This window comes from Musa acuminata, chromosome BXJ2-6 (genome assembly GCF_036884655.1).
Source record: "Musa acuminata AAA Group cultivar baxijiao chromosome BXJ2-6, Cavendish_Baxijiao_AAA, whole genome shotgun sequence".
Lineage (NCBI taxonomy): Eukaryota > Viridiplantae > Streptophyta > Magnoliopsida > Zingiberales > Musaceae > Musa > Musa acuminata.
In genome coordinates this window covers 6,099,797-6,120,659 of record NC_088343.1, presented here as the reverse complement: position 1 = coordinate 6,120,659, position 20,863 = coordinate 6,099,797, and the positions used below count along the sequence as shown (strand labels likewise).

General features: G+C 38.9%; 4 protein-coding genes across 4 annotated transcripts; 3 read left to right on the top strand and 1 right to left on the bottom strand.

Moving 5' to 3' along the window:
- The first annotated feature begins 2,038 nt into the window (after positions 1–2,038).
- Positions 2,039–3,790, top strand: LOC135613435 (probable WRKY transcription factor 75). Its single transcript, XM_065110466.1, has 2 exons — positions 2,039–2,532; positions 3,493–3,790. The coding sequence occupies exons 1-2, from the start codon at positions 2,156–2,158 to the stop codon at positions 3,668–3,670; spliced, it is 555 nt and encodes a 184-aa protein (XP_064966538.1). The 5' UTR covers positions 2,039–2,155; the 3' UTR covers positions 3,671–3,790.
- A 598-nt stretch (positions 3,791–4,388) lies between these two features.
- Positions 4,389–5,709, bottom strand: LOC103987112 (early nodulin-like protein 18). Its single transcript, XM_009405317.3, has 2 exons — positions 5,097–5,709; positions 4,389–4,978 (listed from the first exon to the last, which is right to left on the bottom strand). The coding sequence occupies exons 1-2, from the start codon at positions 5,314–5,316 to the stop codon at positions 4,554–4,556; spliced, it is 645 nt and encodes a 214-aa protein (XP_009403592.2). The 5' UTR covers positions 5,317–5,709; the 3' UTR covers positions 4,389–4,553.
- Positions 5,710–8,082: 2,373 nt separating this feature from the next.
- On the top strand, positions 8,083–14,065 carry LOC103988256 (protein NRT1/ PTR FAMILY 8.3-like). The gene is made up of 5 exons (XM_009406809.3): positions 8,083–8,142; positions 11,161–11,266; positions 11,354–11,571; positions 11,698–12,254; positions 13,243–14,065. The coding sequence occupies exons 1-5, from the start codon at positions 8,083–8,085 to the stop codon at positions 14,063–14,065; spliced, it is 1,764 nt and encodes a 587-aa protein (XP_009405084.2).
- A 412-nt stretch (positions 14,066–14,477) lies between these two features.
- Positions 14,478–19,878, top strand: LOC135614441 (uncharacterized). Its single transcript, XM_065111823.1, has 7 exons — positions 14,478–15,061; positions 15,302–15,357; positions 15,441–15,486; positions 16,766–16,849; positions 17,343–17,462; positions 18,454–18,533; positions 19,532–19,878. Exons 1-7 carry the CDS (start codon positions 14,549–14,551, stop codon positions 19,632–19,634), a joined length of 1,002 nt encoding a protein of 333 aa, XP_064967895.1. The 5' UTR covers positions 14,478–14,548; the 3' UTR covers positions 19,635–19,878.
- Positions 19,879–20,863: the final 985 nt, after the last annotated feature.

Here is a 20,863-nt window from a genome sequence, read left to right as displayed (position 1 = left end):
GAAGCACCACCGGATTGATCTTGCTCTCGTCGTTCATGCTCGTCGTGTATATCTATGACTCAGACAAGTGGCTCATCGTCAATCGCATGAATGGTTCTGAAAAAGGCCCCTTCTGTTGCGATCACATTTATTGCATCAATTCTCGAGAAAGTCTATTTGCATCACCGAAGACATAACGTAGATTAAGGAAGAATAAGTGTACACTATATCTTCTTAATTGTATATTTTTAATCAATGATTCAAATTTTGTTTATTAATTTCATGTTCTTAGCAATCAAATTAGGGAGAGAGGATAAGTGCTCGTTGAAAGACTCGGAATTAATCCAATGGATTAATTTGTAAATGTAAAAATTATAATTATGTTATTATTAAAAAAAATTTAATATTAAAAATTAAGATCAAATATTATGATTACGTATGACTCAGAAAACCTTTGTCTGAAGTCGTTTGATTCGAAAAAAACAACGATGAATCTAAACTGTCACCACCCTAAGAATTCTGAGGACTCTTATGTTCAATGAATCAAGTTCTTGTTTGGCGTAGAAATCTGAAGCGCGTATGCTCAAATATCTAAGCTGCTACGTCGATCGTCGTCGGCAGCTGATGAAGTCGACAGACGAAGCAATGACAAGGGAGGGAACATGCATTGCATGCATCGTAGGAGAGGTTTTGTGCCTCTACAAACCCTGATCCAGGAAACCAGAAGCCTTTAGACGGTGGATCCACTTCATTCATGCATATGCACCATTTCTGGAAGCACATCTTCCCCGCAAGTTTGTGATAGGCCCATGTCAATTTTTTTGGATTCCAACATATCTATCTATTCCTACTCTCGAAGTGACCAACTTGAATCACATTACCGGAAGCTCACAAGTGTATCTTCTACACTTTGTTGCTCACCAGTATTTCACGTTGGTGCTCTTCTACATTCCAACCTTTGTCAGTACGAGTATCTGATTCAGATTGAGGTTGTTTTCCTTCTTGTTTTTACCTCTGTTCCTTCCGGTCTTCCCGCAGTTTCTTCGCATTAGAGTCCCCTGATTGCTTGTCATCCATCACAACATGTGATGGAAATCGATATGAGAACCAGTCAAAGGCATGCATGTTTCCTCTTGATGCAATCGTTTGATACCACACGAGTGTGTCCAAGTTCCATGAATGCTAGCTGTAGGAAGCCTGCTTGCAGGTTCCTACGCGACCAGGACAGTCATGGAGATTTTAATTTTCTTCTCTGATGGAATGACCACCAAAATTCTTCGGATCCACCGAAAGGAACCGATGAGAATGATCATTGTCGCATGCGTCACTGTGTGGTAAGAGCTTTGGTCACTCTTATAAGAATATTCAAGCCATTGGAGGTTCTTCTTCCTCTTGTTGTTGTTGGAAGAACAGTGGCCACAAGGATGGAGAACCAAATCGATAGCTAGTCAAGCACATGGTGCACTGTCATGACTGACCACGACCTCTCTCCTTATCAGATGCTGAAGCTATCAAGATCTCAGTGGGCGTGATGGGGTGTGATCAATCCGAGACCCAACTCGAGGGTTGGCGTAAGGCTACAGCTCATCGCATAGAAACACCAAACAATATTCCATGACGTTGACCATGTGTTTCTGACTCTTCGTATATGTCATGCAGGAAATCCAATCTCTAGAAGTGCTGCATACGGTGTTCAAAAAGAAGTGTAATTGAATTCGACATTCCATGCGTAGAAAAATGGAATGCTTCCGCTCTTAAACCCATTATTCATCATTGATTAATTTTATTGTTTCATGAAGTTGTTTGAGGATTTTAATCATCTAATGACTGAATAATTTGTAACCCTTTCATCCTAATTTATGGTGAAGAAAATAGTTTATAAATAAATATATATGCTTCTAACCTATCTCACGTGACAGGAAAAGTCAATGGCTGTCTTGTCGGGAAACGCATGCATGTCTCTCAAACGACTCTTCTCTGCACTGATGCTTTCCACCAGTTCAATGATTGCCATATGTTCCAAACCATAAAGGCCTAAGCAGAAGCAGAGACCGTGAATTAAGAGTCGATCCCTCACTATTTCAATTTAGGTGTGTCGAGGCTAAGACTACTATAACTTGTGAGTGCCTCCCTCAACTCATCACCTTCTCTCTCTCTCTCTCTTTCTTGAGCGACCATGGAGAACTACCCACTCCGGTTTCCCTCACAGCAACCTTCTGCTTCGTTTTCTACACCATGTCTCTCCCTCTTGCCGGCCGACATGATCGGCGACATCCAAGTCTTTGACACTCTCCGAGGTGGCAACTCAGCTGGTTTCTTGAGGTCCAAGGATGAGGTCGAGGTCCCGACCTCCCAAGGCTATGGAGCTTACCAGTTAATGGAATCCTTCGCTGGATCGAGGGAGAACGAGGAGAAGCCTAGCAAGAAGAAGGAGAAGAAGGTGAGGAAGCCGCGATACGCCTTCCAAACTCGGAGCCATGTTGATGTACTCGATGATGGCTATCGCTGGAGGAAGTATGGGCAGAAGGCAGTGAAGAATAACAGGTTCCCTAGGTCAGCTCTCTCTCTCTCTCTCTCCCTCTCTCTCTCAATCTCTCTCGTGATGCATGCAAATGTTGTCTGAGAAGGAACATAAACAGCTTCAGCTTGTCATGAAGGAAGCAAACATCGCACGCCATGAACACTCTTCCATTCATCAAAAGGTTCATGATGCAGATGAACAATCTTCTTTCTCCGTTCATCTAGAGATTGTTCTTGTTTTTTTGGACCAATATTGCATCAGTTTTAGGAAATTTGATGGTAGAATTTGACTATGAATAGTATACGAACACGATTTTGTTTCGCCTATAAACGTCATGGTCCCTCTCAAATTTGTCTTCTTCGTTTAGCCTCGAGGCTTCACGTTCATTATTTTCTTTGCAAGCATTACTTTCGCATTCTTTATCCTGTTTTCTCTTAGTGTTGTTCATGAATCCACCTAAACATTTTTGTCATCTTCGTAGAAGAATGAAGCATTAGAAATGGACAGTTAATTATCTTTGAAAAGATCACGAATAGAAAAAATCGATCGATTGTGGCCTTTTAATTTCATAATTTACTCCTCTATATTAGATGCATTTTAGTTGAGACTTTTTTATTATTGTTGCTGTTGTTGTATATGTGATGCGTTTATGAACTAAAAACATCTCCATAGATGTCATCAGCATCTGAAACTGCTTCATCAGAAAGAAGAAACACATCATACTGCAAATGTTCTCAAAGATCCTAACACAATATTGCAATTGTTGAGAGCTTTTTCCTGTTACTTCTCATAGGGAAGAACTACAAGCTTTCTTTTTCTTTCATGGTAATAGAGTCCTTAGTTTTTCCTCTCAAAAAGAGATGAACTTATTGACACAAGAAAGCTGTTTGATGCACAAGGGATCCAAAATTGATTGATATAACAAGAACAGAACAGAACCGATTCTGGAGTCACCTATACTTAGCCTTAATGTCTTCTTTGTTTGGTTGCAGAAGCTACTACAAATGCACGCATCAAGGTTGCAGCGTGAAGAAGCAGGTTCAACGCCTGTCAAGGGATGAAGGCATTGTGGTGACAACCTACGAGGGAGTGCACACTCATCCCACGGAAAAACCGCATGACAACTTCCAAGATATTCTGAATCAAATGCAAATCTACTCCAACTTTTAGGTCTGTAATGTGACGGAACGAAGATGTTGAAGTCATGTATGCTTGATACATAATAAGCTTCACCAGTGCAACTTCTATATGGTGGACTCATTTTGCTGCAATACATATGGCTCTCTTGAACCTTTCTGCATGAAAATTGTGGTTGACACAAAAACAAAAACAAAATTGATCTTGAGATAAATTGGTTGGTGACGAGTAAAAGTGATATTCTATTACCAAAAGTTTGATGTTCAAAGGATATAGAAATTTAATTAGGAATGACATGACTGCCAGGATTTCTTTATAAATGATCTACACAGCTGCAAGACCAACACGTTTCTGCAATGTTTTCAACGAGTAGCATATTGTCATTTAGGAATCACAATGATTCCAACTTTGAAATAATTGGATTCAGAACTATTTCTTGATAGTTATTCTTTTTATTATGAATAGAGCATAGTTAAAATAGAATAAAAATGCGAAATTTTAGTATAAATAGTAGAAACTAAATTTATTATTTTTAGAATAGGTATAGTATGTCATTTTTAACTTATCCAAATTCTTAACATATTAAGATATTCAGGTATAAACAGTAGCTATCTGTTGGGTATAAATTCTAACATAAATTTATTGACTTATCTTAAAAGTTAAAAAATACAAGTATTTGTATTGATATGTTAATATTATTTTAAACGATTTAATTAATCTTTAAATATTTATAATTTGTGTCCAAGTCAAATGAAACCAAAAATGTCTTACTACTTCGTGTTCTCAAGTTTCCCGATATCAGGACATCACATACAACATAAAAGCCCAAACACAATAATTGTAAGTTCCACCTCATCGATCTCTTTCATGAATCCAGCTAACAAGTCTGCACGCGGAAACCATACGACCGGGCGGTTTACGCGCTCCTAAGAAAACAGAGAATGCCCACAAAAATGCCCAGCACGAGTGGGGCCCGGGCGTGGAACGCGTGCCCGCGGCTGATGCTGGGGCTCACCATTATCTCCGGCGGTGGAGGGGCGACCTCGACGAACGGCGGCGGCGGCGGCTGGTTGAGCGATGGCGGAAGTCCCCGGCCGTGCGCCACCGTGATCCGGAACCGCATGCCCTGTAGGCACTGCGCTCCCCCGTCGGCGGCGGAGAAGAAGTAGGTGACGCCTTCCTCCGTCAGCGCCACCGGCACCGTCACGCCCGCCTCCGGGACCGCTCCGCCGTCGTAGTAGAAGGTCGTGTCGTTGCCGTTGTCGTCGGTGAAGTTGCAGAGGGCGTAGGTGGTCGCGTTCAGCGTCTGGATCACCGTGTTGCTCGAGTCCGTGTTGAAAACTGCGACAAGATCGCAACTTTAGCCAATTAATCGACCAAAAATGGGATTTTGAGGGGGCATTTCGAGTTTCCCCGTCGATCCAGAAGGGAGAGAGGAGGAGGAGGAGGTCTTTCGTACTGAGGTAGTCGCCCAGGAAGAAGTTCTGGGTGGAGGCCCAGTCGGAGTAGTTGGTGACGGAGGAGTTGGAGGTGGAGTTGAAGAACCACCCAGCTGCGCCGCCGACTGTGTGGTTGGTGTAAGGCGGCGCAGGAGGGGAATCGCCGGCCGAGGTGGTGAAGCTGACCACCATGAACAGGACAGTAATGCCCATCGCCGCTATAGATGCTCTGTCGGTCATTGCTCTGTCTATTCTCCCCCTCTTCTGCTTCTCCGCTCTCGTGTCTGTCTGATGGATGAACGGGCCTCGAGATAAAGTAATGGTTTCTGACACAATCTTTTATATTCTTATGAAATCAAACCGGGGAGGTGGAATCAGGATGGTTCAGTGTGATCCGAAATAAGTGGACTTGTCATCTCTCCATATTAAATCTAACTTGAATTCATCTTCCAATCTGTAATATATATGGCTAAATGATTTTTCCCATCATTCGATTCACTTCTGATCCGCTTTTACCGCTCTTCCCATTCTCTCTCTCTCTCTCTCTCTCTCTCTGCAGCAAACTTGCATGTTTGCATAGGCAAGAGAATCCCGAAGAGCGAAGCTGGCAGAACTCATCCCCCCACCGGTGGCATCTTCTTCGGTCGATCGTACTTGGAGAAACCAAGGAAATGATCGATCAGATCTGTTGCAGCACATATTTCAAAGCCCAAAGCACTTTCTCTGACTTTTGAGCACTCGCTCGGTATATTAAGAGGAAGCTTTCGCTTCACCTGCGTTGGAGTTGTGCCATCGTTGGCTGTCATGTGTTGGATTCCAAAACTCCGTTGCATAAAATATCTGAATGAAGCCAAGAAAATGTTGACTTTCTTCTGTCCGGAACGACTATTAGGTAATGATTTTTTTTTTCAGTGATGAAAACTTGTCAAAGATTTAATGAAATAACTTAGGATAATTTATCACAACAAATTTTGGACATTTTATCTTAACAAAGAACTTTTAGCTCATGGTGTTGCGTAATTAGTTTTTACCTATTTTTTTATCATTTTGATAAAAATATCTCCACAACACTATGACTATTGGCATATTGTCGCCAACACCACTACTATTCCTTCACAACCTCCGACTCTCCGCTCACAAGCATTAATAAACTATCATCACTTTTTTTTTTTTTTTTTTTTTTTCTGTTGTCTCCTCCGTCTCGTTACAACGCAAGGCTACCCACCTTTTTTTATCGCCTTCTTTCCGTTTTTTTTTGTTTGCTTATCTTTTTTCTTTTATTATATTTCTTTTTATTGGTCTTCCAGTAAAAATAAGGAAGATGATAAATTACATTACATAAAAGAACCTCACTTCTGTGTAAAGATGGAGGAGTCGACTAGTGAAAGATAAGATGGTAGTAATAATGTTGAAAGCCATCGGGGAGTGAAAAGTTATTGAGGAGGAAATGATAGTACCGACAATAATATTTTTCATAACGATTAAAGACAAGAGTTGTGACAAAAGAATATTTTTATTAAATGACGTTAAAAAAAAGCTCCTTACATAAAAGCCAAGCATCATTAATTAAAAACCCAATGGCAAAGATTTTTTTTGAGGTAAAATTTCTAGAAAAAACTTTTAATAATTATTTCTTTATGAGAAAGCACCTTAGAGAATGTTTCTTGTTTTAAATTTTAGTTTTATTTGTAATCTTAATAATATGTTTTTCAAATTCTTTAAAAAAGAAATTTTGCTTTTTAGTGATGAAATAGTGTCAGAAAGGTAAAGTGATCGAATAATATCCTCATGATATAATTGACTTATTAATATTATTATATCTAAATGTACATAAATGAAAATAGATTCATCTGGTTCTTATAAATATATTCAAATCAACACTATTCCTTATGTGAGATTAAATTAATAGTAATAATATATTTTATTAAATTATTATTTAACTAATCAAATTAAATTTGTCGAATTACTGATCCAAACCTAAGTTAGTCGTAACAGATTTATATATTTATTATATTCATTCATATCATTGCTCATTTTGAGACCAAACAAGATTATGACTTAAGTTCGTAGATAAAATGATATTAAAAAAATCATGTATTCAAATCTTGCCCCGATTATACTTATAAAACAATAATATATTTTCGATGAGTTCGAGTTCCACATATTGAATTTGACTTCGTCTTTCACTGGGGTGTGAGTGTGTGAAGGATGTAACATCATAAATTATATATGATCTAACGCCTTAAGGTTTTAGATGAAATGATAAAATTAACCAACTAACAAAACTGGTCAACTGCTTATGTAATTTTGACCATAATTCTATCATTTCCCTGATTCCATTAATTAATAGAAAGAAGAATACCCTAATATATTCTATCTATTTTCTTATTCTCACTGGCAATTTATTCATTTATATGAAAATACCAGAATTCTTAAAAGAGGAAATAGAGAATTACTCAGTAAAATAATACAAGAATATAAATATATTATTCTCGTCAGAGTTGATTCTTCCTGCATTTTACTCAGCAGAGAATGTAGCTTTGTGATTCGAGGAGCTCAACTCGTGACGTAAGTCGTTGAGTACGTGGCATTTTCGACCTTCGTTTCGTGTCGTCAACCCAGTCGGATCCCAAGTCGCGGTCCGAGTGACGGCGAACGTGGTGATGCGCATCCGACGGTTTCTCTCTACTGCGAGAAACAACCGCGGCCGTTGGATTACAACAACTCTCCATGCTGATCTCAGCGGTGCACACGCAGTCCACTTCTGCTGTCCGTTATGCCTCCCGCTAAGAAAATTGTCCCATGTTTCCGTCTTCGGGCGCATCATTCTTTTCTCACTATATAGAGCCTGTGTTTTCCGGGGTTTAAAGAGGTTCGGTGTTTGTTGCTCCAAACGTAACGGAATCTGAACGGCCTCGTCTTCCTCGTCTAGCTCTTCCCACCTTATAAATTCGGTGGAACCCCAGTCCGCGAACTCTCGACTCGGGAATCTGTGAGGAATCGTCGATGGAACCTGCGGAAGGCGAGCAGACGTCGTCGCTGGAAGAAGACCTCCTCCTGCCCGAGGTCCGATCCCTCTTCTCATGGCATTTAGATTTCGTTCGCTTTTCTGCTCTCCATATGAATCCCTTAATCTTGTTGTCTCTTGATCGGTCTTGGATCCTTCTTTGCTTCCCAATGTTTTAACTCGTTAAGATTGTTGATGGTTCTCCGTGGACGAGGGTGTTTGATTGTTGTGTCGTGGTTCTTTAACTAGACTGTGGATCTTTGAGCGAGCTAGTTGTGTATGACCGCAAGTATTGCTTCGAGGTCGATACTATGATCAGGCTTCAGATCTTCGAGCGAGATTTGTTATGAGGTTTAAGTTTCAGGTGGTGCTCAATTGGACCTTTATCTTGTAATCAGAGTTTGCTTCTTTGAATTTTCTTCTAGTATCGGATAATGGGATCATGATTTTAAGGAGTTTACGGGGGATCATTGCTCGCATGTTTTTCGACATTTTGGATCTTGCATCTCGTCACTCGGTAGGACCTCCTATTCTATGCACTTGAATTTTGTTCCCGGTGTCATTCAATGGGGGAATACTGGTTTGTTTCACTAAATGCTGTTGGACCAAAGTTACAAGTATGATAAAAAGGGTCTATATCTCTATTTGTCCAACATGTGCATATCGATATGGTTTGTTACATTCTTCAACGTCTGAAATTTTATTAAGAGATATAATGAACCTTTGCATGTACCTCAGATTATGTAAATGTCATGCTCGGTCAACTCAACCAACTAAGGATCCAAGAATGTACCTTCCAAAATGCTTTACTCACTTCTTTTTGATGGATTAGCCATTGGGTCATTTGAACCGTTCTTATGCAGTAATTGATCACATCAGATATGTAGTGTGATGTTATTAGGACCTGACTTCAGTAGTATGTCTTAACAAGAGAGAAGAATGCTTCTCTGATGGGCTGACGGCCTTCTGTGTGCTACATGTAAAGGCTCCTACTAATGGACTCTGCATCTAATTTATACCGGTGCAGCTATGGTTAGGTGTTGAACATTTGGCTGGCTTTTCCTTCACGTTTGTCTAGACCATGGTTAGGCGTATTAAATGAGAAGTAGAAATAAAACGCTTATTTTTTATTAATAAATATTTCGTATAGTGATGAAGACAATTTTGGTCACTTGCTGACTAGGATCGCAAGGCTTGACCTAGGCCTTTTTTTAGTTTAGGTAAGATGACACATCTGAGAGTGTTAGTGTAATTTGATAAAAGGAGACCAATTGTTGTTCAGATCTTGAGTTACCAAGCTGCGTCAAGACTAGCTGAGGCTATTGTAACCAAGGTGTGGCGGTGAGTGACGAGTTTTGAATCGGATTGAGCTGAGTCATGGTTCACTCTACAGAGGATTTAATCTTCAAAGTTAATCTTCCGAAACATAGGAGACATTGGGAGTGTAGTTGGTCACTGAAGTCGGAACTTAGTCTCAGATGGTCAATGAGTAGAGGTAGAGGTTTCGAAATTGTAAGGGCACAAGAAGCAAGGAATCAATCCCCTTTACCTGGGGAAGAAGTTCCTTCTTATAGCCTAAACTGGTAGGCTACCCCATATGGGTTAGGTTTGATCCTCCATTACTTCAGTTGGGACGTTGTTGCTGAGAGGATACACTGGGCCACCTGTCGCATGATAACGTGTATGAAGCAGTTTCGGCCTGTTGATCTCATGGCAATTTGTCAGTGTCGATGCCATGCCCATCGGAGAATTTGGTGGGCCCACTAAAACCCCCTCACCGTAGTGTTAGCATATTTTTCTGATATGACATTGAATTTAAATAGTTCGGGATAGTTAATATAGTTGCCTTATTCATATAATAAGCATCAGAACAAGTCTTGTTCTATTTTGTTAGTTTCGATTTGTGTGACTTCTTTGTTTCCTACTCAGAGAAAAATTTTAAAATGGACAGCAACACAATTAATGGCCTACTAGCTCTTTTAAAACATTTTCTTTTTATTTTTTTTATTTTAGCTCTAAATTTAGATTGAATTCACAAACATACCAACATATATTTTTGGGAACTAATTTAAGAAAAGTAGGTGAAAATTTATATGCTAATCTTTGTCCATGCATTATACACATATATGTGGAGAGAGTTCGAGTTATAATCCTTGAGGTGGATTGTGGTCTCTGTTCTATCTGCAGAACATGAATCATTGAGGCTCCAAATTGAACATCAACTATGTTGAACATAATATACAACTAGCATCTTTTTGAAATATTCTAACATATGAATCGATTGAAGAAACAATGAATAATTTTAGCAACCTAGAATTATATATATATATATATATATATGTATGTATATATATATATATATATATATATGTATATATGTATATATACATATATATATATATATATGTATGTATATATATATATATATATATATATGTATGTATATATATACATATATGTATGTATATATATGTACATATATATATGTATGTATGTATGTATGTATATACATATATGTATATATAGATTTGACTAGTAATGTTCAAGAATAAAAACATAATTTTTTGTATATTTTCATCTAATATATATTTTTTTATCAAAGTGAATATTAAAATAATTTATTAATGGAATCTAGATCTATGTTTATCCATGCAATTTTTTTGTGCTATTTTTTTTAAAGAATGGTTTACGAAGTAGCTCGTATAGATAGCCCTTGATCATCCTGAAGCTCTAAGTTATGTAATGAGATTTAATTCATCTTTTTGAAAACGAGAGGAGGCAGGGTGGATTAAAAAGCTCAACTGAAAGGTTAATCCAATAAGGTTTCAGTTTTCAAACTATTTGTTAGAAATAATCTTTGACTACTTTACATTTAATTCCTCTATAATTCGAGTACCATATATTCATTAATCAGCAATTTCGAGTTATTTTGATGAACATACAACTTGTTTGATGAGCGTTTTCTTGACTGGCTTGGGTAGTTTCAGCCAAAATATCTTGATTATATTTCCCATGATAACATGGCCTCCATGTGACCTTAACTCACCACCAGTTTGTTCTTGACTTTGTAATTGAAGAATGTAAATAACGGACCATACACTGGAGATGGATCTGTGGACATGCAAGGGAACCCCATACCAAAGGATGGCACAGGCAACTGGAAAGCTTGTCCTTTCATTCTAGGTATGTACATTAACTGGCCACAGTCGAGTCCTTTTCTTTATTAAATCTACATAAAGTGACTTCTTATTTTCAAATCACAAATTTTAGCGAACGAGTGCTGCGAACGATTAGCCTACTATGGAATATCGACAAATCTTGTCACTTACCTGAAGAAAAAGTTTCATGAGGCGAATGTTTCTGCTGCAAGAAAGGTTACGACTTGGCAAGGAACCTGCTATATGACCCCATTAATTGGTGCAATTTTAGCTGATGCATACTGGGGAAGATACCGGACAATAGCAGTGTTTTCAACAATATATTTTATTGTAAGTATGGTTGGTGCTGTCTCTTACTTGTGCAATGGTCATCCATGTGCTGTTTAGAGTAATGTGTCATGATGCTGTTTCTTTTTTACAAAGATAATATGATAAATGCTGCTTTATTGAACACAGGGATTGGCCACGTTGACCCTTTCAGCAACTGTTCCTGCTTTTAAGCCTCCACCCTGTGTAGGATCTGTTTGCCCAAAAGCAAGTGCGGTTCAGTATGCGATTCTGTTCATTGGACTCTACTCTATTGCACTGGGAACTGGTGGAATTAAACCTTGTGTTTCTTCATTTGGAGCTGATCAATTTGATGATACCGATGAAGATGAGCGAAGAAGGAAGCAATCTTTCTTTGACTGGTTTTACTTATCTATTAGCATTGGAGCTCTCATATCCAGCAGCTTTTTAGTTTGGGTGCAAGACACATGTGGATGGGGCTGGGGCTTTGGAATTCCTACAGTGTTCCTGGGATTAGCCATATGTAGTTTTACCCTAGGCACCTCACTTTATAGATTCCAAAAACCAGGTGGAAACCCTCTTTCAAGAATGTGCCAGGTGATTGTTGCCTCTTTTCGCAAGCGGAAAGTAGATGTCCCTGATGACAGTTCTCTCCTGCATGAAGTACGGGGAGATGCCCCAGCAATTGAAGGAAATCGACAGCTGAAGCACACAGATGACCTTAAGTAAATAACTCAACTTCCATAACAACTTTGATTTTGCTTGCTAAATGCTTAACTTGATTAATTATAGAACTGAATTAATCCAATTTTTATTGATTATGAGGAAATTAAAGAACTGAATCCATCAAAGAGATATGGCTTCCAAATTTGCTTAATGAGGTTCTCTTGCCTTTCTTTTTTAGTTATCCTTGGAATTTTATGTTTCCAGTTGTGTAACTGCAATTGGGATATCATTGTATAACTGCACTTTTAAAGTTATTAGATAGGAATCATTATATCAGTTATCAGAGCTAGTTAAACTTGGACTTATGCACTGTATATAATATCCTATGATTGGATACTTATGCACGAGATCATGTTTTTTAATATTATAAAAAACATTGACGATCGTGCTTCAAACGGCATGTTTTACAACAAACCTAAGCAGTTGGTGCTTTGTGTTTGATGGAATTTAATGCTCAAACAGTCGAGCACTTCTATCACTGAATTGTCCTTTGTGTGTGGTGGGAGTGATGATGTTTCTTTTTAGGATGTTCTAAAAAGCCTTTTTAAGTTCTAACATCTCTGACCGGTATTTCGGTAAACCTCTTGGACGTTGCGCTGTGCATGTACCTTGTTGTTTGATGTCATGTCTAAGAGGACAGAAGCATTAGAGGGATGTTTAGAATTTCTAGGTGACATTAATAATCTGTCAACTCCAGTTTAGTTTGCGCAAATGACATATAAGGATATTGTATTCAATCAAATGGACTAAGCTTTAGGATTTCAGATTCATTATTGTGCATTAGACCATTAGTAAACAGTATGCTTATTTCATTTATTGTTTATAATAGTGGTATCAGCACCAAACGTTAAATGTAACAAGGAACTAATTTTAGAAAATAGCTTCTTAATTATTTTGAGCTACTACCTATTTATGTGTCCCTTTATCTGTGAAATTCATGGTCTACATGAATTTGGACTACGCATTATTAACTGTTACCTACTGCAGATTCCTCGACAAGGCTGCTACAACGACAGATCTTGATGGGGAAAACGGTAACTCTATAAATCCATGGAGGTTGTGCACAGTCACTCAGGTGGAAGAATTGAAGATTCTTACGAGGATGTTCCCTGTTTGGGCAACCACCATAGTGTTCTCTGCAGTTTTTGCACAGATGTCTACTCTGTTCGTTGTACAAGGGATGGTTATGGACATGTCCATCGGCTCCTTCGTCATTCCACCTGCATCTATGTCAACCTTTGATGTCATCAGTGTCATTGTATGGGTGCTATTATATGATAATATTGTTGTTCCGGTGGCAAGGAGGTTCACAGGCGAGGAGAGAGGGTTTTCAGACTTGCAAAGGATGGGCATCGGCCTCTTCATATCTATACTAGCAATGGTAGCGGCTGCGCTGGTGGAGATCAAGCGACTGGACATAGCCCATGCTGAGGGTTTAGTGCACGAGAAAGTGGCCATACCATTGAGCATTATGTGGCAGGCACCTCAATATTCTTTGATCGGAGCAGCAGAAGTGTTCACATACGTCGGCTCGCTCGCATTTTTCTATGATCAGGCCCCTAATACCATGAGAAGTTTGTGCAGTGCATTATCACTTCTTACGACTGCGCTGGGAAGCTACTTGAGTTCCTTGATCGTGACTGCAGTGACATCGCTGACAACTTGGGGAGGGAACGCGGGATGGATTCCTGATAACTTGAACGAGGGGCACCTCGACTACTACTTCTGGCTTCTTGCGGGGCTGAGCTGTTTGAACCTTTTGATGTACGCAGCCTGTGCTAAGAGGTACAAGAGGATCGTTCCATTTTGAACTCCAAACGAAGCGCCGGCCGCAGTCATTCATGAAACTTTCAACTTGTACATGTCACGTTTAATTGGTCACCGATTTGAATGTTTCTTTTCCAAGTCTAAGCCGTGAATAGGGCAGTCGCTACATTTCGATTGCTACATACAGTTCTTTCTTTGCTCATGTCCACGTCAATTTGTAACTTCCGATGATGGCAGATTACTTGCTGCTGTGACTTGAATTCTTCAATATATGTCGTCAAAGATTCAGGAAAGTGCTGTTCAGGTTGATCTTATTCTGTAGACGGCCAGAGAGGAAAATCTATTCGACAATGAGGTTGGCCTGTGGGAGATTTCTTATCCGAGTACACGTAGACTCAATCGGATGTACACGTGAGGCGCACGTGATTAATCGACTCTGAAAGGGGGAAGATCTCAACGATGGCGACGAGGTACCCTATTTGTTGGGGGTGTTTGGACCACCTCGCCAAATCACCACACCCCCGCCATGGCGACTCCCTCCCCAGCACCGCCCGTCTCTGCCGCTGCGGCTGCCGCAACTACCTCGGGCGCCTCGGATCCTTCGTCCGCCACGCACCTCCTCTCCCGACCCTTCGCATCCCCTCCTCTCCTTCCCGCTCCGCCCTTCTCCTCCCAGCCGCTCAGCAAACCCCTTGGCCACCCTCCGCCTCCACCGCCGCCTCAGGGATTCCTCTACCATCAACGGGGCTTCGCCACGACGCCTGCTGCCGGGCCGGCCCCGGCGGCCTCGGATCAGTCCGTCGCGGTGGCCAACCCTGCCGTGTACACCAGGAACGCAACCCCCGCAGCCGCGATGGCCTTCGCCCCCGCTACCCAGTCCGGGCCCTTTGCTTGTGGCCCAGTCGATCGTCCGGTCCGCAACGTGAGGCCGCGTTTGCCACCCTCGACTTCACAGCCCGTGACGCCGATCGTGGTCCCGAGGCCCGTGGTCACTGCCGCAGGTGCTTCTAGGAGCGCTCCAGTGGCCACGCAACTAAAGGTTTGCAATACCCTTATACAGATTCCCCCCACATCCCTTTCTTCTCTGGGCATTATGTTATGATATCTGTATTTTCCTATATTTCATGATAATCACATATATCTTCGTAATCTATTGAAATTAGCATTCATACTTCATAGTTGGGCTCTTGTCATACTCAACTTGCTAGAAAACAAGGGGGTCGATCTCTAATTTGCATCACACGTTCACGCTCATTGCTATCTAACGTTAACTTTTCAGGCTGCAATACTCTCTTCAGTGTCTTCAACACCAGAGCACAATAACTGCAAGGAGAGGTAAGTGGCAATTTACATTATTTCTTTCAAATTCATTAATGGCTTTCTGCCTGCGAACTCCGATGATGTTCATTTATATGCAGGGACGAGACTAGGGAAGATGATGTTGTGGTCATTCACGATCGAAAAGTAAGCAAAACTTAGGCATTCTTTTAATACCTCTATTGACTTCATAAGGAAGACGAACAAATTTGGTTCATTTGTGTATGTGATATATTCAAAATATATTTTATGTATGATTGCTTTTTATAAGCTATTGTTGTGCTTGGAATTATAAAATATGGTGCTATTCAGGAAGAAAGCTGGATTGCTACCAGCTCTAGGTGGATTACTATGTTCATATGAATAAAGATAGCTGGGGGAATATATTTGTTGAGTCTTATGGAGAAAGACATATGCTAATTTCAGGCCTTTGTATGTCACAACAGCAACTTTCCTTTTATATTAGACATGATAAAAATCGTGCAATTTATTCTCATTTTAGTTGTTTCTGCTAGAAGGATACCTGATCTCGAAGCTTGTCTAAGTGAAAATAGGATGCTTTCTTACTATTGGATAATATATTGTGTAATTTCTATATCTGTTTACTTGATTTTCTAGAAAAAATATTCTAAAGGCCTATATTAAGCGGTTTGCCAGCCAAACACATGGTCACTTTGCAAAATTGTGCTAATATGATTTGTTGGGGCTAGGTGTTGAATTTTTTTAGATCCTATGCAGTATGTTGTTCATGTGTAATGCTTGAGATTTCAATTTGGCAAGAAGTTCAATTGTTTAAGAACTTTCTTTTGAGGCTTACATTGTTATATTTCAGGGCTAGCTATTTGGTTATTTCTGGCTGATGAGCTTAATTCTTTAATGTATTTCATTTTTTATTTCATACCATTTTGACCTTTTAATAGAAATTATTGGAGCTTTTTCCAGGTATCTAATCATGCACAGACACATTTCTTATTTCTAAGAAGTTTGCTTTCTTCATATTTCCATTTTGCATATAGTTTCAACCATATTCTTTTCTCATCGAGCATCCTTAAAAAAAAATTAAGTTACCTAAGAGTTGCCAAATGACATCAATTACTTTTGGTGAGTATTTTAAACTCGAGCTTGTGAAGATGTGACAATTTGTAAGAGGACAAAGGGATACAAGTACAGTAGATTTTGCTGCGTGTAAATTGCTATGTTGACAGAGGGCAGTTTCATGGATTGTGCTCACTTAAATTTTCAAGTTGTTGTACAACACAAGTAAAATCTCTTTTTTTTAGCACTTTGCTGTTTGTTGAAATAAGCTAGATATGTTGTGTGCAGTAATTGGCAGAAATATATAAACCTTGGTGTGATTATTTAAACAGATTTAGTCTACAATATATGTAATGGTTATTACTGATGGTGATCTTTATGCCTATTGAAGGTCAGAGTACTGGATGGTTGCTCGCCCTCCCTTTATTCCCTTTGTCGTTCTTGGATGCGGAATGGCCAACCTCATGAAATTAAGGTTTCAATATATCCTTCTTTTTACCAAAAAGCTTTATGATTTCTGCTATAGCAAATACGCTAGTGTTCTTTGCCTATCAAATTTTTTATCTGATGTTCTTTGTGGCTATGCATATGGGGCTTCTATGCTTGGTCTAGTACTTAACTTTTTTTTTTTTGAATGATAATGTGTTGCTCATTATTTGCTCCCCCATATTTGAATCAGATAGGTGTTTCTAAGCATTCGGCACATATGTAATTGCTTGTATGCTTTAGGTCCCACAGAAAAGTTTTATAGAACATATATAAAAGAAATCTCTGCATGGCAATAAGTAGAAATCAATAATTTTATTTTTGTGGTACGGGTGCAAGCAGGCCAGGGGTGTGTAGTCTGGTGGTTGGAAATTTCAAGATGTGTGGCGTCAGTTGGGATTGGATATTATGTCAACAATTAGCAATTTTTTTCTTTTCTTTTCTTTTACTTTTTTTTTAATTCTTCATATTACTTCTTGCAGTTAAACTTCGCCAACACTGAGAAGCCCATTCCAATACCTTTGCCTTTATCCATGTTTGATGCTCAAGTGATGAAGCAGCATGAAGATGTTACTGAAACTGAAGATGTCAACAATGAAGAGGTCTGTTGTGTAACATTAATTCATTTAACCTTGCGTATTGGAATAGAGCTACTTTATATTGTATATATAAGCTTGGTTAGCATTGCTTAATTGAAGGAGAACATCACAATATTTCTTAAGCTTTTGCTTTTGGATTAAGACTGAAAATTGTGATTAAACTTAATGAGGAAATACAATGCCAACATGCAAAGGCATTCGTGTGGATGCAACGAAGAGAAGGTTTAGATGTGAGTTAAGATATGAAGATAACCAAAACAACATAACACCACCATTATCAAGAGAGTTGACGTGGTATCTGCAAAATTAGTATAATCCATAAGCATTTGATATGCTACACTTGTTTGTAAATCTTGTCTAGTTTCATAGATAACTATAACTTGCTGTATAATTTGCCACTTTGGTTTTCTATGACACATTGTTCAAATTTAGTAACAATGGTCTCATTGTACATATATACATGAACATTTGTCTTAGAGGCCTAGAATTTTGAGCTTCCAGACATTTATGCTGCAAATTTGTTTGAGTTTCAGTATTATTGCCATCATGTCTTGTGCCTTTTAGTTGTAACCATGAGCCAACATTGTTATGATTAGCATGAAGTTTTGGCAGTCTGGTGGGGACAATGAACTGCCTATTTTTGTTAACCAAATATCAAATAGTTATTTACAGCAACCAACAAGCATTCTTACATGGTTATGCTTTTATTTTTGTGCAATCTATTTACCTTGTTCTTTCCTTGGATCATATTGCTAGTAAACCACTTATTAGGATTTTAGAAAAGGGCACTGGAAATGAGGATAAAAGAAATTGGATACTTTATCTCAAGCAATTGTTTTACTAAATAAATCTTGCAACCTTTTATTGTCCATAGTTTTAGCCTTTTTCTTTATGTATCCTCCTTTGCTTGCAACTCTTTTTTTCTTAGCTGCTAGAATTGTGGAATCATAATATCAAAGATGTACTTTTATTGAAATATGAGATTAACTTGCAGCCTGTAGGTTGTGTTGAGGAGTTATCTGCACATGATTTGTTAGAAATACATATAAATCATGCTAAGAGAGTTCGAGCAAGGTACACTTCCTACCTAATATGTTGTTCTATCTGTTTATTTTGTCATAACCTTCTACATCATTTTGTAATATCTACCGATTTGAAGTTGAGGCTTTGGTTAATAAGTCTGTTACTGGAAATTTTTACTTCTTTTTGGATCATGGCAATTGCTTGACTAACATATACAGGGATAGTTTACTAAGAGTCGAGAATAATGTGTCCTTTTTTAAGAGACTACTGGAATAAGAAGTTGGTCCGAGACGAAAGACCATATATCTAACAGATTTTGTTATTTGCTTTTACATGGAATTCAGTGTTCCATCATGACCTTCCTGAGTATATATAATGTTGATTTTGATATGTCAGTTGTCTATACATAATGATGTGTAGAGTGCGGGATTATATAATAGTCTAAACCAACTTCTGTGTCTATTCAATTTGTATATTAAAATATTCCTTAGCAAACAATGAAAGCTGTAAATTATGGTGCTGAGTAAGCTATTATTAGTTCTAAGGCCTTGTCGCTGACATTTGTTTGCTTAAGATCTTTTGCCCTTTCCTTGTTTGTGATTTATACGTTCAAAGTATATCTGAAGGTTAGTGTCACATAGGCACACTCTAGCATCAGCTGCATGCTTTGGCATTTGTTTCCAGCAGCAAATTGGTAGAAAGAGACATAATACTGCCTTTTCCCCAAGAGCATGCCATATGTGCTTCTATTAGTGCACATAAAAAATAAAATAAAATCCACAAATTTGTGAGTTACCATGGAGATACTGCTTAGTGCATTGCACAAAGCAATTATCGTAGCAAGTCATGTACATTCTTGCTTTGCTCCTTACCTGGTGCATCAGATGCCTTGCTCGATGACCACTGATAAAAAGGAAGATCCCTTTGTTCTAAAAACTACTTTTATGTGAATGCAACAGTTTTCAGGGAAAGCATTTGCTGTAGCTAATTATTCTCTCAGGACTCTGATAAATGATAAACCTAATCTCCTGCTTTCTTATCTGATGTAGGTTGCAAAAAGAACGCCTTCGGAGGCTGGAACGTTGCAAACAAAGATTGGCCTTTCTCCTTCTGCCACCCATGGAGTTTGAAAGAAATGAAACTGACAACTAGGTTTCTCTGCTACTCTTTGGTGATTCGCTTCAAGCCACCAGCTACGTTCTCCCTTCACCTCAAGCCAGCATGAGAGACTTCACACCCAGGTAGCTGGACCATGTTTTAGTTGTGCAGATAGTGCTTGTTGGGCTTCGAGTTTTGTAGTGGGACGAGGGAGAAGATTCAGTATAGGTTGCATATCAGTTGTATAAATCTGATAGGATTTGGAAATTTAATGAGTTGGGACAAGAAAGCTTATTCACATGAGAATTTACAATAGTTTCATAATTTGACAAACACACGATCTGTTCATTTCCAGAACTGTATAACAATATATACAAGCTTAACACATCGCCCGCATGACCAATCTTACCCCAAGTATTAAACCATTTCCAATAGAGTTGATTTGAGATGGTAAATGTTTTTGATTTATGATTCCATGATTCATTCTGATACATTTCAATCCATCCATCTCAAAGACACCACTCCTCTTGATCGATGTCACATTGTATTCTTTTCTTCTTGATGATCAAAACACAAGTCATTCGCTAGTTAATACGGGCTATTTGCAGCTCCAAAAAGGAAACGAGTTAAGCAATTCATATGATGCCACTGAATTCTCCCAAAATAAAAAGATGTTATGTTGGCTATCTACGCTTTGACTTCATCTGCGGATCATGCTGCACTTGAACAGAATGCAATGGTTGACTGCAGTAGAGCGAAGAGTCTGTCAACTTTGACTTTGCCTATTGGTGGTGTTCTCATACATCTATTTATATTCGTTTGTTCCAGTCACCAGACTTTTCACACGCACACAAGCACGCGCGTGCGCACGCACTCACGGACGCTGCCGTAAGATTTGTGCTGAAGCATGTGGGGCCCGCGGGGCTAATTATAGATTACAGTAGGTAGTTACATTTCCTTAGCATTACGGTTCTTATATTTAAGAAATTTATATTAAAATCTTTATACTTATAAAAGTGAATCGTTTATGCTATCGATTTTACTAATGAAAGATACAGTACATAAATGATACGAAAACGATAAGCAAAAAGATAATTTTAATGATTATAATGGATGATGATACGGTTGATGTTGGTGATGGTTGGTAAGAGCGATATAGCGATCGATCTTATTGATGTTGATCCAGACATTGATAACGAAGAAATAGAGGAGGTAAAATGGTGAGGCATTTGCATTAGTGCCGAAGGAGGAAGATGATGGAGGTGAGGCATTGTATTAGTGAT

Coding starts and splice junctions, on each gene's coding strand:
- LOC135613435 (XM_065110466.1), top strand. CDS start 2,156: ATGGAGAACTACCCACTCCGGTTTCCCTCACAGCAACCTTCTGCTTCG. Junction 2,533..3,492: donor AAGAATAACAGGTTCCCTAG/GTCAGCTCTCTC, acceptor GTTTGGTTGCAG/AAGCTACTACAAATGCACGC.
- LOC103987112 (XM_009405317.3), bottom strand. CDS start 5,316: ATGACCGACAGAGCATCTATAGCGGCGATGGGCATTACTGTCCTGTTC. Junction 4,979..5,096: donor CTTCCTGGGCGACTACCTCA/GTACGAAAGACC, acceptor ATCTTGTCGCAG/TTTTCAACACGGACTCGAGC.
- LOC103988256 (XM_009406809.3), top strand. CDS start 8,083: ATGGAACCTGCGGAAGGCGAGCAGACGTCGTCGCTGGAAGAAGACCTC. Junction 8,143..11,160: donor AAGACCTCCTCCTGCCCGAG/GTCCGATCCCTC, acceptor TTGTAATTGAAG/AATGTAAATAACGGACCATA. Junction 12,255..13,242: donor AAGCACACAGATGACCTTAA/GTAAATAACTCA, acceptor TACCTACTGCAG/ATTCCTCGACAAGGCTGCTA.
- LOC135614441 (XM_065111823.1), top strand. CDS start 14,549: ATGGCGACTCCCTCCCCAGCACCGCCCGTCTCTGCCGCTGCGGCTGCC. Junction 17,463..18,453: donor AAGATGTCAACAATGAAGAG/GTCTGTTGTGTA, acceptor ATTAACTTGCAG/CCTGTAGGTTGTGTTGAGGA. Junction 18,534..19,531: donor GCTAAGAGAGTTCGAGCAAG/GTACACTTCCTA, acceptor TATCTGATGTAG/GTTGCAAAAAGAACGCCTTC.